The sequence below is a fragment of the Mobula birostris genome, chromosome 18 (assembly GCF_030028105.1).
Source record: "Mobula birostris isolate sMobBir1 chromosome 18, sMobBir1.hap1, whole genome shotgun sequence".
Taxonomy (NCBI): domain Eukaryota; kingdom Metazoa; phylum Chordata; class Chondrichthyes; order Myliobatiformes; family Myliobatidae; genus Mobula; species Mobula birostris.
In genome coordinates this window covers 59,209,094-59,233,912 of record NC_092387.1, presented here as the reverse complement: position 1 = coordinate 59,233,912, position 24,819 = coordinate 59,209,094, and the positions used below count along the sequence as shown (strand labels likewise).

Genomic DNA, 24,819 nt, shown 5'->3' with positions numbered 1-24,819 from the left:
AAGCAATAAAACTCAGCAGGAATTCTCAGTGTGCTATGGGGCCCAAAGCATTCTTTCAAAGGTTTGGTAGCATGGTCGATCAGCTCACTAGTAATGGTGCTCAAAATACCAGGAAAACTCTTGGCAGTGATGTTAACTACCTTTTTTTTTAAGGTATCCGTTAGTCTTGCGAGACCATGGACCTGCACCTGGAAAGTCTTCACTCTCCAGGGCGCAGGCCTGGGCAAGGTTGTATGGAAGACCAGCAGTTGCCCATGCTGCAAGTCTCCCCTCTCCACGACACCAATGTTGTCCAAGGGACGGGCATCAGGACCCATACAGCTTGGCACCAGTGTCATCGCAGAGCAATGTGTGATTAAGTGCCTTGCTCAAGGACACAACACATTGCCTCGGTTGGGCTCAAGCTCACGACCTTCAGGTTGCCAGTCCAATGCCTTAACCACTTGGCCACGTGCCCACTTAACTACCTAGTGTTCACCCATTCAGATGGACGGCAAAACTAAAACGTGCTGATGGGGAATTAATTGGGACAGCATGGTAGCACAGCAGTTAGCAATACGCCATCACAGTAGCAGTGACCCAGGTCCAATTCCCACTGCTGTCTATAAGGAGGAGCTTGTGCATTCTCACCATTACTTTGTGGGTTTCTTCCAGATGCTCTGGGCTCCTCCCACATTCCCATAAGGGCGTCAAATGGTATGGGGGAGAAGCCAGGAGAATGGGGTTGAGGGGGGTAATAAATCAGTTATGATGGATGGAATGACAGAGCAGACTCGATGGTCTGATGGCCTATCTCCGCTCCTATGTCTTACTGTACCCAAAGGCATGTGGTCACGTGTGTGTAATTAGGCAGTGTGGGCTCATTGGGCCAGGAGGGCCTGCTACCATGCAGTATCCCTAAATAATATTTGTTTGTTGCAATTAGAAGCAATATGTTCAGTCTATATTCAAGGAAAAAGCAAAGCAATTGAAGTGGAAAACTGAAACAAAAACAGAAAATGTTGGAGTTACCAAGCAGGCCAGACAACACCCATTGAGAAAGATACAGAACTAATATCTCAATTGACACTGGTCTGGTTCTCTCTCCACCGAGGCAGCTGCAAATTTGCAGCGTTTTGTTTAATCGCATCTTTCATTACTCACTGCTGGCTATAGATAACAATTGTGCCATGCCTTTCATACTCATTATGAATTAAGTTTCTAAAAGAATGCCAGATGACCAACACATCACAGCGCAGTGTAGAGAATTTGCAAAAGCCTTTGAAATGGAAATATAGGAATATAATCCTTCTTTTCTCTGCAGCATAGAACAGAGCAAAAAAACTAGTGACCAACTTTCCTATAGATAAAGGTAGAGTTTTATTACAAGCAGAAAGCCCAAGACGATGATTATAGTTTGCTGTGGTCTCTAAACTGCGGTGGCGGGCAGCACTACAGCAAATTTCCATACTGCATTAAGTGCTAGGGTTATTTACATACTTTAGTCATAATTTCATTGTAAATTCTATGTAACATAATCTGCAGTCTGTGCACGGAGTGGTATGAAACACTGCAGAGCGAGCTTCCCTGCAGCGCCATCCAGTGGCAACAGATTAGATACTGAACAGTCACAAATGTGTATTAATCAGTGGAAAAGACAGGAAACATTTTCCTTTTACTCTTCCCCATACTTCCTTAGAATGTAGAAAGCCAGTTGGCCCGTCTAGTCAATGCCAGCTCACAGAAAATACCATCCCCTCCTTATTTCCCTGAACTCATTCTCTCACACATGTCCATTAACTCCAATCACAACTTACAATTTGGCCAATTAACCTACCAACTAATGCAAACACGAGGAAATCTGCAGATGCTGGAATTTCAAGCAACACACATAAACGTCGCTGGTGAACGCAGCAGGCCAGGCAGCATCTCTAGGAAGAGGTACAGTCGACATTTCGGGCCGAGACCCTTCATCAGGACTAACTGAAAGAAGAGCTAGTAATTTGACTTTCAAATCTCTTACTAGCTCTTCTTTCAGTTAGTCCTGATGAAGGGTCTCGGCCCGAAACATCAACTGTACCTCTTCCTAGAGATGCTGCCTGGCCTGCTGCGTTCAACAGCAACTTTTAAGTGTGATGCTTTAACCTACCAACTAACATGAGATGGCAACATGATAGGAAATCAGACAACTTAAAGAAATCCTGGGGATTCATATAAACTCCACACGGACAGCAACTAACAGTCAGGACCAAATCGAAGCCATTGGAGCTGGGAGGCAGCAGACAACTGTACCATTCACCAAGTGGTTCCCTACTTGTCTGCAAAACAACAAGGTCACTTCCTAGCTGAATACAGTAGACCAGCAGAGAGACAAGTTTAATTCCTACCATGGTAGCTGGGGGAATTCAATTCAGTTAATTAAATCATTCTGTAATATGATGCTATTACGGGTAACATCATTATTAGTGACTTGTTTTAAAAACTTATCCAGTTTATAAGCTTCTGTCCTTACCTGAACATGAATCTAGCAAAGTGGTTACCCTTCAAGCAGCTTGACAATCCACTTCATTAAAAGGGTCTAACAGTGATACCCATGTACTAGGAATGAATGATTTTTAAAAAATATTCTTTTTTCTTTGCCTCCACAAGGTACAAGACACCAATATCATGGGCACACCATCACAACTGTATCACAAACATGGGCAGACCCCTCCTTAATCACAGAGTTAAATTCCCAGAGATCCATTCATGGAAGCAGCAACATGCTAAAGGCTACAGTGATTCAAGATAGCTCATACCAACAGGTGAGATGTAGATACACTGCTGCCTTGCAAATAATAAGGCAAAGGAACAGCATTTTGCCATTTGGTCCATCAAGTATGATCTGCCATTCCATAATGGCTAATTTCACTTTCTCTCTCAACCCCAATCTCCGGTCTTCTCCCTGTAACCTTTGTCACCTTTAATCAAGAATTTATCAACCTCCCCCCCCCCCCACCACTTTAAATATACACAATGACTTGGCTCCACAGCCATCTGCAGCAATGAATTCCACAGATTCACCACCCTCTGGCGAAAGAAATTCCTTCTCATCTCTGTCCTAAAGGGATATTCTTATATTCTGAGATTGTGCCCTCTGGTCCTAGAATCTCCCATGTCCATTCTATCTAGGGATTTCAATATTCCATAGATTTTAATGAGATTGCCCCTCAATTTTCTAAACTCTAGCAAGTACAGGCCCAGAGCCATCAAACGCTATCCACGCATTAACCCTTTCATCCCTGCATTCGTTGTCATAAACCTCCCCTGGATCCGGTCCAATGCCAGCAAATCCTTCCTTAGATGTGGGGCCCAAAAGAGCTCATAATACTCCAAATGTAATCTGAACAAAGTTTCAACATTATATCCTCATTTTTATATTATAAGACCACAAGGCAGGAATAGAATTTGGCCATTCGGCCCATCAAGTCTGCTCTGTCATTCCATCATGGCTGATTTATCATCCCAACTAACTCGATTCTGCTGCCTTCTCCCCATAATCTTTAACGCCCTGATTACTGAAGAACCTATCAACTTTCATCTTAAATGTACCCAATGAACTGGCTTGCACAGCTGTGTGTGGCAATGAATTCCAGATTCACCACCCTCTGGCTAAAGAATTATTTCCTCATCTCTGTTCTATAGGAGTGTCCCTCTATTGTGAGGCTGTGCCCTCTGGTTCTAGACTCCCTCACTGTAAGAAACATCCTCTCCACATGTACTCTATCTAAGCCGTTCAATATTCGATCGGTTTCAAGGAGATCCCCACCCATTCTTCTCAACTCCAGCAGTACGTGCCCAGAGCCACCAAAGGCTTATGTGTTAACCCTTTCGTTCCTGGGATCATTCTTGTGAACTTCCTCTGGATCCTCTCCAATGCCTGCATCTCATTTCTTAGATAAGGAGCCCACAATACTCCACAAGCAGTCTAGCCAAATCCTTATAAAGCCTCAGCATTGCACCCTTGTTTTTGTATCCTAGTCCACTCGAAATGAATGCGAACATTGCACCTGCCTTTCTTACCACCAACTTAACCTACAAGTTAACCTTTCAGGAATCCTGAGTCCCACGTCCCTTTGCACCTCTGATAAAGGAATTCGCTCCCCATTTCGAAAATAGTCTGCACCTTTTTTCCTTCTACCAAAGTACGTGACCATATACTTAGCTACGCTGTATTCCTTTTGCCTTTTATTTGCTCATTCTCCTAACCTGTCCAAATCCTTCTGCAAATTCTTTACTTCCTCAACATTACAAGCCCCCCCCACACCTTTCTTTGTATCATGCACAAACCTAGCCACAGAGCCATCAACTCCATCATCTAGATCATTAACATAAAACGTGAAAAGTAGTGGACTCATTGATGCCTGCAGCACACTTCTAATCACTGGCAACCAACCAGAAAAGTATTCCTACACTTTGCCTTCTGTCAGTCAGCTAATCCATAATAGTACCTTTCCACTGTTCAGCAGTCTCATGTGCGCCACATTGCCAAAGGCCTTCTTAAAAACATCATGCAAATGTCACAAATAAAAGTAATTTTGAGTAAATATCACAAGATACTGAAAACACTCATCAGGTCAGGCAGCACCAATGAAGAGAGAAACAATGACATTTTAAGTCAAAGACCTTTCACCAGAAATGGGAAACAGAGAAAACAAATCAGTTTCAGTAGAAAAGGTATGGTGGAGATGGACAGAACAAGGGAAAATATCTCTGATGTGGTAAGACTAAATGGGTTAACATAATAGCAGAGCAAAACACAATATGCTAGAGGAACTCAGAGGGGCAGGCAGCATATAGGACAATAAATAGTCAACAATTGGGTGGAGACCCTCCATCTGTGTCTAGATGAAGGGTCTCAACCCGAAACTTCGACTGTCCATTTCTCTCTGTACATGCTGCCCGATCCACCGGGTTCCTCCAGTATTTTGTGTTGCTCCGGATCCCAGCACCTTGAGTCTCACATCTCCAAAAGAACAGCAGTTGGGATCAGATTATGCTACTTTGTCTATGTCATTTGTAAATTAGCTTTGAATGTTTCCAAAAGACCATACAACTAAAAATGAATGTTGCTCAGCAGATTAGCAGCAGCAATGGAGGGAAAAAAAAACAGGTATCAGGTCAATGATTTTCCATAACAAGTTCCATAAGCAAGTAGTAAAAGGAAGAGTGGAGGGTGATGAGAACAAACATTTACAATAAATTGGAAAGTAAGAGAGATTAAGTGGAGGAAGGGATAATGGAGCCAAGTTAAACAGGATAGTGAAAGGGATAGGAGAAAAGAAAATAATGAACTCAGTCTAGAGGAAGTGTGGAGAAGCAGAACTATTATCCAAACCTTGAAGGTCAATACTGCACTGGGTGAGAATGTGAGGAAAAAGAGACGATGCTGACCACCTGAACCAGTTAAACTCAATGTCCAGTCGGCGAGGTTTGGTGTATAACTACATCACCCCAACTTCCCCAACATCAGGGTGATGGTTGAGTTTATTTTATTTGATGGTTCAGCCAGACACCCTAACATCTCATTCAGACTTAACTGCAAACAGCTGATGGTGCAGTTTTGTTTTGTAAGGAAAAGACACAGGATGTGCACTCAGTCACCACTTTATAAGGCACACTTGCTCATTAATGCAAATATCTAATCAGTCAAGAGGTTCAACTGTTGTTCAAACCAAACATCTGAAAGGGGAAGCAATGTGATCTATGTGACTTTGATCGTGGAATAATTGTTGGTAGCAGACTGAATGGTTTGAGTATGTCAAACACTGCTGATCTCCTGAGATTTTCATGCACAACACTTTACAGAGAATGGTGTTAAAAACAAAGACATCCAGTGAGCAGCAGTCCTGTGGGTGAAAATACCTTGTTAATGAGAGAGGTCAGAGGAGAACGGCAAGACTGGTTCAAACTGACAGGAAGGCGACAGTAACTCAAATAACCACGTGTTACAACAGTGGTGTGCAGAAGAACATCTCTGAACGTACAACACGTCAACCTTGAAGTGGACGGGCTACAGCAGCAGAAGACCACAAGCATACACTCAGTGGCTACTTTATAAGGTACAAGAGGTACCTATTAAAGAGGCCACGAAGTGTAAGAATTGCCTTCCAAGCATTAAGTGTGCAACAGTGAAAGAGTGAAGCACTTTGGAAAAAACCTAGCTTGATTACCCTTTGTCACACACATGTCTGCCTCTGTGCATGTATGCTTCACGTACATGCTTGCACAGAGATCAACCTACAACATTGGCTTCTGTTCAACGACTTGCTAAATAGTTCCGAAAAGCAGTCAAACTTTAATTCGCTTGTCAAAATACTTAATGACTCCACATTACACAGCAAGACTGTCAAGTCGGTTATGGGCCAGATGGGACTCCAATTGAGCAGTCCCCAGGGAATAATTTAAAACTGTCCAAATATTTCCACAACACATTAAGCAGCTGTCGGGAAAGCAAAAGCAAGACATTTCCAACCTGCCTATCTAAGACATTATTAGAAGTGCAGGCCCCAACAAGGTCTTGATCTTGACTGCACAACGCCCAGAAGAAAAGACAAAAGAGCTGCTTAATATATTGGAGTTTTCCCACATTAACTCTGACAAAATCCAGCATGATATTCAACAACACCAGCACTTGTTATGCAGAGTCTTTGTGAAATTTTGATATGTATTTGCATTCCACTGGTTATCATTCTTGGAGAAACAAGAATGCAATTAGATCCATTTAAATATATTATAAATGGAAATCAGATACAGCAACAATTTTCACAACAGGGATATCAGGGTTGATTTGCTGTAATTAGCTCTTCAGGGTTATAAGGAGCTACTTTTTGCAAATAGATGGAAAGAAGGAGCAATTATTAAACGTTATTTGGTATAAAATTAACAAATGCATCCTTATTTTCTTTTATGAAAAAATCTGCATGGTTAAATACTATAATTTCAGTTCTCCTGATTTGATGAGGTTACCTACCACAATTTAAGGAAGCATCCACTTCAAGTCCAGAGGCAATTGCCTTCAAATATAGTTCAAGTCAAGGTGAAGATCAGCAAGGGTCAGTACTTCTATGATCCTTACTGAAAAATCTGTACAGTGTGGACGGCCAGGTCGGTCTCAATCACTGGACCACTGTTACTCCCGAAGCAATTATTTTTCTTCTCAGGTAGGCCATCCTTGGTCCAGTCTTGGGACATGGGTGTCACGAGAAAGGTCAGCACTGACTGCCTGTCTGTTCTTGCTCTTGAGAAACTGACTGCAGTGAGCTGCCATCTATAACCACTACAGTACTTCTGGTGGAAGTCACTCCCACAAAACTTATAAAGATTAAAGATTAGCTATGTTTGTCCCATGTTCATCGAAAGAGACAGTAAAATGTGCCATTTGTGTCAAATCAAATCAAATCAGCAAGGGTTGTGCTAGGCAACAGGCAGGTGCCGCCTTGCCTCCAGCATGCACACAACTCACTAATAGTTTGGAATATGGAGGAAACCGGACCAACCAGCGGAAACCCACACAGTCACAGGGAGAACATACAAACTCCTCACAAATAGCAGCAAGGATCAAACCCCGATCTTACAGCTAGCACTGTAAAAGCATTACACAAACCACTTAGCACCATACTGCCCTTTGGGTAGAGCGTTCCAGGATTTAGATCCAAGGACAATGAAGGAAACATGATACGCTTCCAAGGCAGGATGATGTGAAAGTTGAGGTGGTGAGGGAGTGGAAAGCTGAAGGGGGAAACTGAGGGGATTTGCATGCCATTGTCGTTGATGGTAGAGACCACTCTTCCCTCCAAGCTGCACAGGTGCGCGACAGCAGAGTAGCTGAAATGCTCCCATGCAGCTGGGATTTTCTTTTATATAAATATTAATATGTTTGATATTACATTAACATAATTTCAAAATCTACTGTATGTTAATATAATTGTAAAAATACCCTGTAACTAAATGTCAATGAAAATAATCTATACATTTTCCAAATAATAAATGTACCACAACCTTTACTTTGAAATATTTTAGAGCTTCACGTATGTACATTGTCAGTGTTTCCACATTGTTACAAATTGTAACAATAAACACAGAATGGAAGTCAGTAGCTCATTGTTAATAAACCACCGGCCCACTGAAAGCCAATGCAATTTTCATTCTAAATATTCATAGTATGCATATTACAAAAAAAAAAATACATTGAGAGCCCCACACAGTTTTTGGGCTATGTAAAGATTTCCTGCTGAGAGCAATGGTTGGTCTGTGCAGCTATATAAAAAAAAGTTGGTAGAGACTGCAGATTTTAGAAGGTTAAAGATTAAATATTAGTTTTATCGGTTACATATACTTTGAAATATACAGTGAAATATGTTGTTTGCATCAAGTATGTGCTGAGAGCACCCCGCAAGTGTTGCCATGATTGCAGTGCAAACAGAGCATGGCCACAACTCACTAACCCTAACCCGTACGACTTTGGAATGGGAGGAAACTGGAGCACCGAGTAGAAACCACATGGTCACAAAGAAAACATACAAATTCCTTAGACAGTGGTGGGAATTGAAGCCCAATCTTAACTCTTATGCTACCATGCTGCCAAGTTCCACAAGAAGCCCGGGCAGCTATCGATAGTCCATTTTGAAGAAAGTGATCACTGTCGATACTTCTTCAGAAACAGTAAGAGGAAAATACAATAGCAAAATACAATTTGAAATCAGAAATGAGACAGAAAATGAAAGGAATCCTCAGGCAGCCTGGAATTACTGCAGAGAGAAAAAACAGCTCAAGTTTCAGGTGGATGATCTTTCAACAGAACTGCAAATACTTAAAGGTAAAACAAGCTGATGGGGGGGAAAGGGAAGAGGAAATAAAAGTACAGGTATACAAAGGAGGACAAAATGCTGGAGGAACTCAGCAGGTCAGGCAGCATCTATAGAAAAGAGAAAACAGTCAACGTTTCAGGTCGAGATCCTTCTTCAAGACTGAAAAGGAAAGGGGAAGATGCCAGAATAAAAAGGTGGAGGGAAGGGAAAGAGACTAACTGGAAGGGGTTAGGTGAAGCCAGGTGGGTGAGAAAGTTAAAGGCTGGAGAAGAAAGAATCTGATAGGAGGGGAGAGTGGACAGGGGACCCAGGGGAAAAATAGGCAAGTGAGAGAAGTGCAAGGTTGAAGTGGGAAATGGGGGGGGGGGGGGATGGAATTCTGTCATCGAAAGGAGAGATCAATATTCATGCCATCAGGTTGGAGGGTAGCTAGGTGGAATACAAGGTGCTGCTTCTCCCCAGAGGGTGGCCTTATCTTGGCACAAGAGGAGGCCATGGATCGACATATCGGAACAGGAACGGGAATTGGAATTAAAATATTTGGCCAGCGGTTTACAAATGAATATATGGACAGAACGCTGGGAATCTGAAAGAAAAACATCAGAAATGGCTGGTTATCTGAAATATGTTGAGTCAAGAGGGCAGGAAGTTGGAAGAGGAAGTGCTGTTTACATTGGGCAAATTCGAGATAATAATTAGTTTGTCTGGATTCATTTGCTTCCCTCATTTCAGTATTATGGACAGCAATAAAAGTGCACACAAGTAGACTGCAGTCAAAATGTATATTTGCTTCTACACTGCTTTAATGTAGGCACACGGTCAGCAAGTTCAAGGTCCAGTTGTTTGCATAACCATTAAATACCAGTGACTGCCATACTCTGTCAATGGGGATTACAATGTACAGCTGCTACTATACAGTATATATATGTGCAGATATTGAGCATGAATTTCTTTCTGCATGTCGCTCTACCCATTACTAAGGCCAATTTTCATTTCAAGATTTGTTGCTTTTGGCAGTAATGTGGATACCGTGTTTAAACTTCAGCAGCTTTATTTGGAAATATCATTGCTATATCTGTTCCTGCAGAGAGTTTCATGGGCCATGCTGCCAGGAAATGGAAGCCGTGTCTCTATGATGGATGAGTTATAACAAGCTCATGCACTCAAAGGAGACCAATATTCCACTGTTAACCTCTTCCCTTCAAACCACCCACATGGAGTAAACACGCCAAACCTCAGTATACTGCAAGTAAAATGTGACAGAAATACAAATATTAAAACTGCAAGTGATTACAAAAAGGTTTAAACCAATTTACCGGCATGCCGATAGCAAAATTCTTATACTGCTGTGGGAATACAGTACACTTTCTATACTGAAAAAAAATTAGGAAATAGTGGAGTTATTTATTAGCTTTTAGAAATATGCACAGTGTACAAGCTGTTCCATTTCTTCAAACTTTAACTTAGGCGATCACTTTTCTGGGACTTGAGGTGCATTCCCCTTTATCCTGTTTAGGATTAGATTAATAATGAACAAGAAGAAACATGGCACCATGATAGTGTAGTGGTTAGCACAGAGCTATTACAGCTCAGAACACTCCAGAGTTCAGAGTTCAATTCCGGTGCCGTTCCGTAAGGAGTCTCTATACGCCCTCCCTGTGGAATACATGGGTTTTCCCTGGGTGCTCCTGTTTCTCCCACAGTCCGGAGAACAAGGTAGGTTAATTGGCCATTGTAAGTTGTCCCACGATTAGGTTAGGTTTAATCAGGGTTACAGGGCTGAATGGCTCTGAGGACCAAAAGGGCCTAACTCTGTGCTGTATCGCTAAAATACAAGAAAATTCAAACCCCAATTATGCTGTTAATAATGTACTATACTTTTTTTTTAAAAAACAACGTCATTGCTTTAAGACCATAAACTATAAGAACTGATAGGCCATTCAGCCCATCACCTCTGCTCCACCATGATTTATTTTCCCTCCCAACCCCATTCTTCTGCCGTCTTCCCATAACCTTTGATGCTCTTACTAATCAAGAACCTGTCACAAGAACATAGAGCAAGCAATATACCAGCATATACACAAAATAAATGTTAATAGCATTGCCCATTTTTATTAGACAAACACAATCTTGTATTCATTTTATTTATTGAGATACAGCACAGAACTGGCCCCTCCGGCCCCAATAGCCATGTCACCGAGAAATCAACCCCCTAGTCATGGGGCAATTTTACAATGGCTAATTAACTTACCATCCGGTACCATCCCAAAGGAAACAGCCCGGTCACGGGGAGAATGTACAAACTCCTTACAGGCAGTGGCAGAAATTGAACCTGGGGCACCTTTACTATAAAGCGTTGTGCTAACCACTACACTACCATGTTGCCCCCCAACGCTAATATGCCCCCCTCCCCTCTTTTTCTATTCCTTTTTAGACTTTTACAGAAGTAACCAGGAAGACAACAATGTAAATGAGGAGAAACATCTTCATTCAATGCACCGCGAATTCCCCTCACACTCCCCCGCTCTCCATCCTGAAATGCTCAGTAATTGTGTATATTTATTGAAGAAAAAGACCACTAGTTAGAGACACAAGAGACTGCAGATGCTGGAATCTGAAGCCACACGCAAAAAAACTGGAACTCAGCAGGTCAGACAGCAACTATGGAGAGAAATAGATAGTTGTTTCAGCTCGAGATCTTTCATCTGAAAGATAAAGGGGAGTTGGCCAGTATAAAAAAGTTCAAGGCAAGAGGTAATTCAAGAGTCAGCAGGTGATAGGCAGATGGAGGATGGGAGAGTGGGAATAGCACCAGAAGCTACTGAGGCAGCATGGCAGCACAGTGGTTAGCACAATATTTTACAGTACAGGCGAAAGAGTTCAATTTCCACCACCGCCTGTAAGAAGTTGGTATATTCTTCCTGTGACAGAGTGGGTTTTCTCTGAGTGCTCCAGTCTCCTCCCACAGTCCAAAGACATACCAGTTGGTAGGTTATTCAGTATATAAATGCATCAGTATTTACTCAGGAAACTGGCATAGCGTATATGGAAGGAAGGGAAACAAGCAGTTGGGTCATGGAACATACAGAGATTAAAGAGGAGGAGGTGCTTGCTGCCTTACAGCGAATAAAGGTAGATAAATCCCCCGGGCCTGACATGGTATTTCCTCGGACCATGAGAGAGACTAGTGTAGAAATTGCAGGGGCCCTGACAGAAATATTTAAAATGCCCTTAGCCACGGGTGCGGTGCCGGAGGATTGGAGGGTAGCTCATGTTGTTCCGTTGTTTAAAAAAGGCTCCAAAAGTAAACCAGGTAATTCCAGGCCGGTGAGCCTGACATCAGTAGTAGGTAAATTATTGGAAGGTGTTCTGAGAAATCGGATATACAAGTATTCGGACAGCCAAGGGCTGATTAAGGATAGTCAGCATGGCCTTGTGCGTTGAGTTTTTCGAGGAGGTTACCAAGAAAGTAGATGAAGGAAAGGCTGTGGATGTTGTCTACATGGCCTTTAATAAGGTCTTTGACAAAGTCCCACATGGGAGGTTAGTTCAGAAGGTTCAGACACTAGGTATCCATGGAGAGGGTGTAAACTGGATTTGAAATTGCTTTGTGTGGGAGAAGACAGAGAGTGGTAGTGGATGATTGCTTCTCAGACTGGAGGCCTGTAACTAGTGGTGTGCCTCAGGGATCTGTGCTGGGACCATTGTTATTTGTTGTCTGTATCAATGATCTAGATGATAATGTGGTAAATTGGATCAGCAAATTTGCTGATGACACTAATTGAGGTGTTGTGGACAGCCAGGAAGGTTTTCAAAGCTTGCAGAGGGATCTGGACCAACTGGAAAAATGGGTCAGAAAATAGCAGATGGAATTTAATGCAGACAAGTGTGAGGTGTTGCATTTTGGAAGGACAAATCAAGGTAGGACATACACAGTAAATGGTAGGGCACTGAGGAGTGCGGAGGAACAAAGGGATCTGGGAGTTCAGATACATAATTCCCTGAAGTGGCGTCACAGGTAGACAGGGTTGTAAAGAAGGCTTTTGGCATCCTGGCATTCATAAATCAAAGTATTGAGTATAGGAGTTGGGAGGTTATGGTGAGGTTGTACCAGACATTGGTGAGGCCAAATTTGGAGTATTGTGTGTGGTTCTGGTCACCTAACTATAGGAAGGATATCAGTAAGATTGAAAGAGTGCAGAGAAGATTTACTAGAATGTTGCTGGGTCTTCGGGAGTTCAGTTACAGAGAAAGATTGAACAGGTTACGACTTTATCCCTTGCAGCGTAGGAGAATGAGGGGGGATTTAATAGAGGTTTACAAAATTATGGGGGGTATAGACAGAGTAAATGCAAGTAGGCTCATTCCACTTAGATCAGGAGAGATAAATACGAGAGGACATGGCTTTAGGGTGAAAGGGGGAAAGGTTTAGGGGGAATATTAGGGGGAACTTCTTCACTCAGAGAGTGGTGGGAGTATGGAACGAGCTGCCATCTGACGTGGTAAATGCGGGCTCACTCTTAAGTTTTAAGAATAAATTGGATAGATACACGGATGGGAGAGGTCTGGAGGGTTATGGACTGGATGCAGGTCAATGGAACTAGCGCAATAAAGTTTCGGCACAGACTAGAAGGGCCAACTGGCCTGTTTTCTGTGCTGTAGTGTTCTATGGTTCTATGGTTAATTGGTCACTGTAAACTGCCCCATGTGGGAATTAAATCGGAGGATTGTTGGGCAGCATGGCTCGAAGAGCTGGAAGTGCCTATTTTGCACTGTATCTGAATGAATAAGAAAAATAAAGCTGCGAGGGATAAGTGGACGTGACAAAGGATTGAAGATGATGGAATCTCATCGGAGAGAAGGTAGAACATGGAATAAAGGACAGGAGGTGGAGAAAGCATTCTCACTGATACTTCACACAGGCATAGATTCTATATGTCAACTGAGATCTAACTGAATACTTAGCAAGGATCGGTATGCCTTGCTATCTTTTATGCAGCTGGCTATTTACTGAACTAATATGGAAACACTTGAAGCTCAAGTTTAGATTTGCACAGATGATGCACTTTTGCAGCTAACGGTTTAGGTTGATTTTAATCAAGGTTACGGGAGCTGGCGTCAGGCTGGTGATCCGAATGGCCACCTCCGAATGTGCTACACATGCCCTTACACTTCCTCCCTTACCACCATTCAGGGCCCCAAACAGTCCTTCCAGGTGAGGCAACACTTCACCTGTGAGTCGGCTGGGGTGATATACTGCATCCGGTGCTCCCGATATAGCCTTTTATATATTGGCGAGACCCGACGCAGACTGGGAGACCGCTTTGCTGAACATCTACGCTCTGTCCGCCAGAGAAAGCAGGATCTCCCAGTGGCCACACATTTTAATTCCACATCCCATTCCCATTCTGACATGTCTATCCACGGCCTCCTCTACTGTAAAGATGAAGCCACACTCAGGTTGGAGGAACAACACCTTATATACCGTCTGGGTAGCCTCCAAACTGATGGCATGAACATCGACTTCTCTAACTTCCCCTAATGCCCCACCTCCCCTTCGTACCCCATCTGTTACTTATTTTTATACACACATTCTTTCTCTCACTCTCCTTTTTCTCCCTCTGTCCCTCTGAATATACCCCTTGCCCATCCTCTGGGTACCCCCCCCTTGTCTTTCTTCCCGGACCTCCTGTCCCATGATCCTCTCGTATCCCTTTTGCCAATCACCTGTCCAGCTCTTGGCCCCATCCCTCCCCCTCCTGTCTTCTCCTATCATTTTGGATCTCCCCCTCCCCCTCCAACTTTCAAATCCCTTATTCACTCTTCCTTCAGTTAGTCCTGACGAAGGGTCTCGGCCTGAAACGTCGACTGTACCTCTTCCTAGAGATGCTGCCTGGCCTGCTGCGTTCACCAGCAACTTTTATGTGTGTTGCTTGAATTTCCAGCATCTGCAGAATTCGTGTTGTTTGCGTTAATAATTATCATACACTTTCTATCAGAGCACTTAATTATCAAACATGCATACCAATAAATGTTTACTAATCAGAAAGTTTAAAAATTGAATTTATTTTTCAAATGGAAAACAAAGTATGTATGTATATAAGACTTCTCCCACCTTATGTTGAACTAAAGCACTTTTCTCTTGATCTGCAATCACTTTTGTAATTAAGAAATATTGCACCACAACACCACAAAAACAGAAATGTTATAAAGCCAAGTAATCTGACTCTTGCGACATTGTTTGATGGACAACCACTGAGGATAGAGTCTGATTCCTCTCCAAAATTAGGATAGAATCTTTTTACAGCACAAGTAGATTGAAAATGAGATCATCGACGATTCTGTGCTCTCTCAGCACTCAATGTTACACAATAGGGAAAAAGACCCCTTCAGCCCAACTGGCCCATGCTCACCAAGATGTCCCATCCAAGCTAGTCCCATTTGCCAGCATTTGTCCCATCACCTTCTATGTGCTTCCCCTCAAATAACAAATGCCTTTCAAAAGTTGTTTTAGAACCTGCAGTGTGACTAAATTATTTCTACAGACTAAATTATTGTGCTCATTACATAAAAAGCTACCAAGAACTTCAAATAATTTTATTTTCTGTGCTGCACGCTAATTCATTGTTCCCCTTCTGAACTTAAATATCAGCAGCTAAACAAAAACAATTCTTGATTTACAAAAGAAATGTGAATACTATTGTCCTTCAAATTCACTCCCAATTTTCCTGTCATGATTTTATATTATCTCAGTCAGTACCACTGAAGGGAGAGAGTACTTGCCTGCTGCTTGGAGCTTCCTTTGATCAAAAGTGTTATTGTTGAAGTCTTTGTTCGACAAGTGGAAGCATCTGATTGTCACCCCCTCAACTTTGGGCAGGAGCAAGGCAAATCCTGCAATTCCATCTTCTACCTCAAGAGGTCTCTGCTTGCCACTTCCCATAGGAGTGTCTGAAATACAAGATACCTTAGTAATATAGGTTTGATAACACAAAAACTAATTGATTTAACCAAACTCTTAAAAAAGATTGAACTTTGTCCCACTCCAAAATGAAAAATTTTTACATAATATGAACTGCAATAATACAGAAGTTCTGATTAATATATTGATCTGAGCTGTTGTTTTTGGAGTCCTTGCTGCTAATGTCCTGATGACACCTCTCGGCACAGAAAGTCAACTATTTGTTCCTCTCCGTAGATGCTGCCTGACCTGTGATGCATCTTGTGTGTGTGTCACTCTGGATTTCCAGTATCGGTAGAATCTCTTGTGTTAATAAATGTGCACCTGATTCAGTTTTGGATTTATTTACTTATCACATGTGCATCAAAACATACAGTAAAATGAGTCGGAAGGATGTGTGGGGGCAGCCCGCAAGTGTTGCCACACATTCTGACACCAACATAGCACGCACACGATGCAAAGGCATTCATCAACTGAGCAACAAAAGCTGGAGCAACTTATTGGTAAGGTATTATGAATATTTAATATATTGAGCAGCATGGGAACATAGCAGTCAGTGTAACTGCTTTACAATGCCAGTAATCACCAATCTGTGACATAAGCTACTACAAATTATCCTAGGTGAAGCCACTTACACACAATGCCAGGGCAGCTGACTCCCAACACCTTGCAATCTGCAGGCAGCAGATTCTCAAACTTTGTAGCAGCTTCTGCATCCTTACTTTTAGATCCAGACTCATCTCTTCTCTCTGTAACAATAAAATCATAGGAAAGGAAATGACCAATAATAACATCAAATGCACATCCATGCAAGTAAAGTACAAGAAAAGTAATCATGCGGCAATAGGTAGCTGGACTGTTTTACAAATTTTTGGTTAACCAGGATGTTTGAGTTCGAGGTGGAAATAATATTTCTATAAGAAATCATTTGGAACATAATATTTTCCAGCTTTGACTTGGAGAGTTAAACGATGAGTCAAACATTTCTTTCGAGAGTAAAAAATATTATTTTTGTTTGATTTTCTGTCGATCATATTTTAGAAAACATCACATACACAGAACTTGGTTAACAGTCATACTGCGGAATAACGTGCAATTTTCATTGGGTAAGGAATCTCAATCATATTAAAAAGAATTGAAGTGGTTAGAATTTAGAAGGTATGATTAGTAGTATTAGAGAGCAATAAAGGTATACTTAAAAGTAAGCTTGAAGGACAAAACTTAAAAGGATGAGACCAAGGAGGGTGGAAAATAGTTTGTGTGAAGCATGAACACCAAGATAAACACAGAAAAATAATTAATTTTTAATATAATTTACAACAACTATAAGAGGTTGACAGCATTTGAGATGTGGGCATACAGACGGATCCTCAGGGTATCATACGTTGAAAGGAGATCCAACAATTTCATCCTAGAAAAGACTGGCACGAAACCAATACTTCTGGAAACCGTTATCCAAAGGAAACTTTGCTATTGTGGACACATCTCAAGAACTGACGACACACTGGAACACTCTGTGCTTGAAGGCAGAGTAGAAAGAAGCTGCTCCTGAAGCAGACAGAGGACAACCTGGATTGACAACATCAAGGAGTGGACCAGCCTCACCGCCAGAGATGCAACAGGTTTGACTGCCGACAGATCGCAGCGGAAGAAAGTGGTCACCAAGGCTCTGGCAGAGTATGACACATGATGAGGATGATTATAACAACTGCAGGATGCTTCAGAGTAACTTACAACACTGAAATACCCCTTGAAGAGTGGTTATTACCATTAATGTAGAAAATACAGCAGCCAACCTGCGCACACAAGACACTAACAGCAAAGGGCTAACTGTCTGTTGGATCTGGTTATATTGAGGCAGACGTTCTTCAGAAGTCAAGAATTAAGTATAAAACTTGGTGGTGCCTGCCACTTTATTGAGTAAAAGTAATGTTCATTATCAAGTTTATTATCGAAGTACATACATGTCACCATATATTACACTGAGATTCATATTCTTGCAGGCAGTCACAGAAGAACAAAGAATTCCAATAGAATCAATGAAAAACTACAAAGTCTGACAAGCAACCAATGTGAAAACGACAAACTCTGCAAATACAAAAAAAAGAAAAATATAATAAATGAACAAGTAAATAAATAATATTGAAACATGAGTCGTAAGAACAAAGAACAATCTGATTCCCAAATGGACATTGAATCTTTGGACACTACCTCACTTTTTTAAAAATATACAGTATTTGTTTTTGCACATTTTTTCATCTATTCAACATGTGTAATTGATTTACTTGTTTATTTTATTTAATTTATTTTTTTCTCTCTGCTAGATTATGTATTGCATTGAACTGCTGCTGCTAAGCTAACAAATTTCATGTCACATGCCAGTGATAATAAACCTGATTCTAGTTGTCTCATACTTAGAAACAAAGTATATTCCATTGATAATATGTAACATATGAAGTAGCCAGATTCAAGTGGTGTGACTCGTGCTGCAGAAAAACTGAGCATCTAGAAAATACAGAATCAGCTATGCTACAATTAATAGAAATTTCACTGAACTACATAGTATATATAGTTGATTACATAATAATTATAATCAAGCCTATAAAAGTTAAACTACAAGGAAAATATTAAAGGCCAAGGTCACTTATTGAAATGAAAACACAAGGCTTATCCCTGTTGCTGGTATAACTCCAACAGACTCTCCAATGATCAAAGTAAGGTACAAGCACTAACATCTCTCAGGATGTCACTATAAGGCATCACAGAGACGTTTGGCAAAGTCATGATGTAGCTTTAAGTGCAGGAAATGCTTGAGAGCAATGGTGCAAGTCTCAGGCAATTGCTGATGGAGTCTAACGGGAGTCAGCAGGAGACAAAGGGTTTGTAATGAAGAATAGTAAGATCTATCTCCAATGTTTGGATGATATGAAGTGACAGGTGGCTTGTGTGCATCAAAATCAGTGACAGATAAGAGGGACTGAATTATCATAATCTTACCTGTACGCTCCAATGGAAACTGCCTGTCTAAAATTGATATGTGAAGAGAACCAATGGTAGCACTGCAAGACCAATGGAAGGGGACAGTCCAAGATTTTGCAGTCACAATGATGGCTGAACTATTGGAGCTTGGTACCATTAGCTGCACTAAGAAACTCAAAAGATTTTGCAGAAATCCTCAATACTGAAGGCAATCAGGAGTCCTGCACAATTGGCATTGTTTTCATCGTTCTCTATTGCACTCTATTGAAATGACCTGAATCACTATGAAGCTAAACTACTTATAAATTAGTCTCACTGCAAAATACCCTGAAAAGCTCACAATTTGTTGCCTGGATCTAATTGAGATTTTAAATCATACATCAAACCATATTTATTGCTTGGACTATCTGGCTTGTTAAAATAAACTGGTATTATAGAGTCATAGAAAGAGCTTCGTGGAAACAGCCCAATGGATCCACATTGACCAAGACTCCCATCCAAGCTGGTTCCATTTGCTAGAATTTGGCCCATAACTTTCCAATCCATTCACCCGTCCAACTGTAAGTGGGCTTTAAAAAAAAATTCAGACCAATTTTTTTTGTGTGCTCAAAACGGTAAGAGGGCGACACCTCAGATGCAGCAGCCTCTCTGGGTCCAACCATGTGTGTGTTGAATGACAAGTAGACTTGAAGTTTTGAAACCCAACACTTTAAGTTATTTTATTTCCTCTCTCACTCATTAACTTATTAATACTCTTCTGAATGTCATTATGACCACCTGAACAAAAGCAATTCTTGGAAAGGTTAATGATATTTGGCTTTCAAATTCACTCCTGATTTTTTCAACATAGATTTATATTATCCGATCAGTACCTGTTGGAATTAAGTAACTTGACATAGTAGTTCAAAGTACAGTAAATAGCAATACCACATTTATGATACTTCAATGTTTACTTCAATCACATGGTTCAATTTATCAGATTAAAAGGTGTTTGATAACCATACCTTTGCTTTCTCGTTTGCTGTTTATGAGAATACTGAAATTCCATTGCCTCCTCAGCCAGCAGTGCATTAAAACTGCTGGGTGTCAGTGGTCCCATGAAACCAGGCATTAAGCCTACCCGCCATCAAGGACATATACACAGAAGGGTGCTGGAAAAGGGCCCGTAACATTTCATGAAGGATCCCACCCACCAATATTTTATTATTTCCTGTCAATCACCTTACGTATAGTCTAGCATCACTTCATGGAAAAACAATAAACAACATAAAAATTATCTTAAGTATTTATGCATATTGCATTTTTTTAATTAGTGTTCTTTATCTTTTGTGTTATTTTTGTGCCGCATTGGATCAAGAGTAATATTTATTTCATTCTCCTTTGCACTGGTGTACAGGAAATGACCTTAAACAATCTTAAATCTTGGATCAAAAAAGGGCAAGTTCTCACAAAAACAATGACTGCATCTCTTGAGCTGGCTGCAAGTTTGGGGCAGTACCAGAGAATTTCTGTAACAAGGCAGTTCAAGCTTTCGTAATAGAAAGCAAGCACAGGTGCTAGATTTTCTCTACATTAAAAACATGCATATTCAGCTATGGGTTTCAGGCCCAAACTAACGTAAATACTTAAAAAACCAAAAGCAACCTCTATCAGTATAAAGTCACTGCTCCAAACTCAGAGATGTAATTACAAATCCAAAAAATAATTTAGAATGAACTTTTAAAGTTTACTGAATTAACATAGCTTCTAGCACCCCCCCCCACCAAACACAGAGGATATAATAAACTACTACCCTAACATTTTTCTTATATTATATCCAAAAAAAATTCACCTTTTTTCCGTCTACTAGAACTCTGTGTGCAGAAGGTATCAGTGCCAGCCATGTAAAGGACTACTTCAGGCAGTACATAGACCTCCTGTTCAAAAGAAGAGCAATATTAACAGAAATAGTCTAAACCCAGAACAAGATTTTTTTTTAAAAGCTGAAACTGCTGGAAATCCGAAATAAGAACAAAAAGTAGTAGAACCTCTCAGCAGGTCAGACAGCAACTGTGAAAACAGAATTGGAGTTAACACCTCAGGTCAAAGCCACTTTGTCAAAGTTCAAAGTTCAACTTTGTCAGAACTGGGAAGTGAAAAAGTTGATTCTTTTAAAGTTGCAGAGAAAGTACAGATGGATGGTACAGACAAAGGAATATTTCTGGTGGGGTGACGCACAGCTGATTCCTTATGTGTACAAAGCCATCTGATTGTCCCCTAGGGATGCACACAGCTTGATACTGTAACTGCTCTGAACAAGATCACAAGAAATTAGCAGAGTTGTGGACATGGCTCAGAACATCACAGAAACCAGCTTCCCCTCCATGCATCTTGTCGTAAACTCCCCACTACCTGATGAAAGCAGCAAACATAAGTAAAAGAGACCTCCCTAGTCAGTCCCTCTTCTCCCTCTTCCATCAGGCTGTAGATACAAAACACAAAATAATCTGCAGATGCTGGGGTCAAAGCAACATTCACAACACGCTGGAGGAACTCAGCAGGTTGGGCAGCAACCGTGGAAAAGATCGGTCGACGTTTCGGGCCGGAACCCTTCATCCAGGGTTCCCTCTGACGAAGGGTTCCCTCTGACGAAGGGTTCCGGCCCGAAACGTCGACCGATCTTTTCCACGGATGCTGCCCGACCTGCTGAGTTCCTCCAGCGTGTTGTGAGTGTAGATACAAAATCTTGCAAACGTATACCATATTGTGCAAACGTCTTAGGCACCCTAGAACTTTATACGGTTTCAGATGGTATGGCCTCCACAGAGCCCTAATCTCAACATCGTCCAGGTTGTCTGGAATTATCAGAAGCAAACAAGACAGCCAAGGTCTGCAGAAGAACTGCAGCAAATTGCCCAAGAGGCTTGGAACAACCTACCAACAGATCTTCTTATAAAACTGCACGACAGTGTACCCAAGAGAATTGATGCAGTCTTAAAGGCGAAGGGTGGTCACACTAAATATTGATTAGATTTAGTTTTACTGTTCACTGCTCGTTATAGTAATTTCTTTGATATTCAGGAATTTTTCATTTCATTGTTTTGAAAGCATCTTGCCTTACAGAATTTTACTGCACATTCCTGTAACTGTAACACTATTTACAGCATTCTGGTTTTGTCTTTTCCTTATACGGGCCTTGATGTACAGATACAAAACGCTGCAGGAACCCAGCAAGTCAGGCAGCATCTACGGAAATGAATAAACAGATGAGGTTTCGGGCCAAGACCCTTCATCAGGACTGCAGAGGGGAAGACGCCAGAAAAAGATGGGGAGGAGGAGGAGGAGGAGGTAATAGAATGTAACAGATGAAGCCGGGTGGGTGGATGGGGTAGGGGGTGAAGTGAGAGGTGATAGGTGGAAAGGTAAGCAGCTGGGAAAAAAGGAATCTGAGAGGAGAGGACTGGACCATGGGAGAACGATAAGGAGAAGGGGCACTAGTGTAAGGTGATAGGCATGTGAGGAGAAATGGTGGGGGGGGGGGGGTCAGAACCAGAGTGGAGAACTGAAGAGAAGGGGGTAGGGGGAAAAAAAAATTACTGGAAGTTGGACAGAACGATGTTCATGCCATCAGGTTGGAAGCAACCCTCATGGAATTATATTTTTGAAGTAATCTGTATAGATGGCGTACAAAACAAAGATTTGCACTGTGCTCCAGTACATGATGACAATAAACCGATTATCTGAAGAAAATTAGGAAGAAAAACAAATAAAGGGACACATTACAACTGTCAAATGCAGATCAGAGAGTTGCTGTAACCTGAATGTGAAAAGGAAATGCTTGAAATGCCCAGCAGGTCTCACAACCCTGACCTCACTACACCTAACAGCTTATTCACTATATCTTGGCAGGTAGGCAAATTCTTTATTTCAATTTATAACTAGATCCAAGTTGATACCTGCAGAAACTCAAATCCACCATCCTGTCCTCAGCTTTCCTAAAATCTAAATATTTCTTTGTTAAGAACAGAGAGATGCGAGTTTATAGTTTGGAGATCGCCAACCTCCATCCCTAATTCTAGAATAAAAACAAGCATTACTAACAGACTTGGACAAGTGCAGATATTATTTAAGGAACCTCTTGGTAACGCTGTGGAGAGAGATCCTACCCTGTCACTTTCACTCTCTGTCCCACCTCGACCATCTCTATAGTCCTACATTATCTCAATGTTGCCCAACGTAAGCTTGAAAAACAGCAGCTCATCGTCTGCCAATTTCAGAAAATCTGGTTTTCCTATTTGCATCAGAGTTGGTCATTTCTGCTGTAAGATCAGCAAGTGTCATCACAAAGACACGACAGCACCTCTACTTTCACCAAAACTTTAACAAACGTCTATGGATGCACAGTGGAGAGCTTCCTAATTGGCTGAATCATGGCCTGGTATGAAAACACCAATCCCAGCAATGGAAAACGCAACAGAAAGCAGTGGACGTGCCCAGCCCATCACAGGCCAAGCCCTCTCCACCAGCGAATATATTTACATTGAGCACTGCCACAAGAAAGCAGTATCCATCGTCAAAGACCCCCACCATCCAGGCCATACTCTCTTCTCACTACCACCATCAGGCAGGAGATACAGAAGCCTGACGTGCCACAGCACTAGGTTCAAGAACAGTTATTGCCCTTCCAACCACCAGGATCCTCAATTGGTGTGAATAACTTCAAACACCACTACTCTGAACTGATTCTATGACGTACAGGCTCACTTTCAAGGTCTCTACAATTTATCTTCTCAGCATTATTTTATTTGCAGTTTATCATCTTTTTGCAGAATTAGAATTACTATCTCTAACCACAGTGTGTTATGAAATTTGTTGTTTTGCAGCAGTACAGTGCAATAAATTTAAAAACTATAAGTCACAATGAGAAATAGATATATAAAAAATTTAATTAAATTAGATTAATTAAAAAGAGCAAAAACAGTGAGGTTGTATTTATGGACTGGTTCAATGCCCGTTTAGGAATCTGATGGCGGAGAGGGAGAAGCTGTTCCTAAATGGTTGAGTGTCTGTCTTCAGGCTCCTGTACCTCCTTATATTGACAGCTTGTCAGTCTTTGCACCCTGTGAACGCTTGCAGGAAAATAAATGTCAAGGTTGTATATAGTAGCATTAACGTACTTTGACAATAATTTAACTTTGAACTTTGGAACTCTGAGATTATCCAGCTGCAATATTAACTCGGCGTTTCCCTCTCCAGTGCCTGATCTGTTAGCCATTTCCAGTACTCTAGCAACAGATCAGACTGACAATTAATAGCCTGAACATCACACAAGATGTCAGAGCAACTCAGTGGTCAGGCAAATGGGCCTCAACGTACAGGATTTGTAACAGGCTTCAAAGGGTTGTGGACAGCCAGCTGCAACCTGGACACAAGCCTCCCCACTATAGAGGACATCTTCAAAACGGCCATGCCTTAAGAGGGCAACATTCATCATGAAGAATCCTCACAACCGGGACATGCCCTCTTATCATTACTCCTGCCCGGGAGGATACACACTCAACGTTTTAGCAACAGTTTCTTTTCCACTGCCATCAGATTTCTGAACTGTCCATGAACACAACCTCATGATTCCTCTTTTGCTCTTTTTTTTTATTATTATAGCAATTTAGTAATAATCTGTTACGCCTGCACTGTACTGCTGCCACAAATCAACACATTTCACAACTTACGTCAGTGACAATAAACCTGATTCAGATTCACGTTTATCTGGATGGATAAAGGTCTCAACCTGAGATATTGACGGTCCATTTCCCTCCGCTGATGCAACCTGACCCACACAGTCCCTCCACCATCTACAGTTTTGTCTCCAATAGCTTGAACATGCCCTTTTTATTCATTTTCTAACTTTCTTTCAGCCGCTTGGTTAACAATACTAATGAGTTAACTTGCCTCACTTTCCCTGTCTCACAAAACCTTCAAAAAGATGGCATTAAAGACCCTCGTCACCCAGGACATGTCCTCTTCCCCTAACTACCATCAGAGAGGAGGTACAGAGGCATGAAGTCACACACA

General features: G+C 41.5%; 1 protein-coding gene across 2 annotated transcripts in view; it reads right to left on the bottom strand.

Annotated features, from left to right (window-relative positions):
- fbxo22 (F-box protein 22) overlaps window positions 1–24,819 on the bottom strand; it is a 50,855-nt gene that overhangs the window by 6,287 nt on the left and 19,749 nt on the right. For both annotated transcript variants that reach the window (XM_072282771.1, XM_072282770.1), the window contains 3 exons: window positions 20,600–20,684; window positions 16,425–16,538; window positions 15,612–15,779 (listed from right to left, as the gene is read on the bottom strand). In XM_072282771.1, coding sequence (XP_072138872.1) covers window positions 15,612–15,779; window positions 16,425–16,538; window positions 20,600–20,684 — 367 coding nt within the window. The remainder of the gene's footprint in view (window positions 1–15,611; window positions 15,780–16,424; window positions 16,539–20,599; window positions 20,685–24,819) is intronic.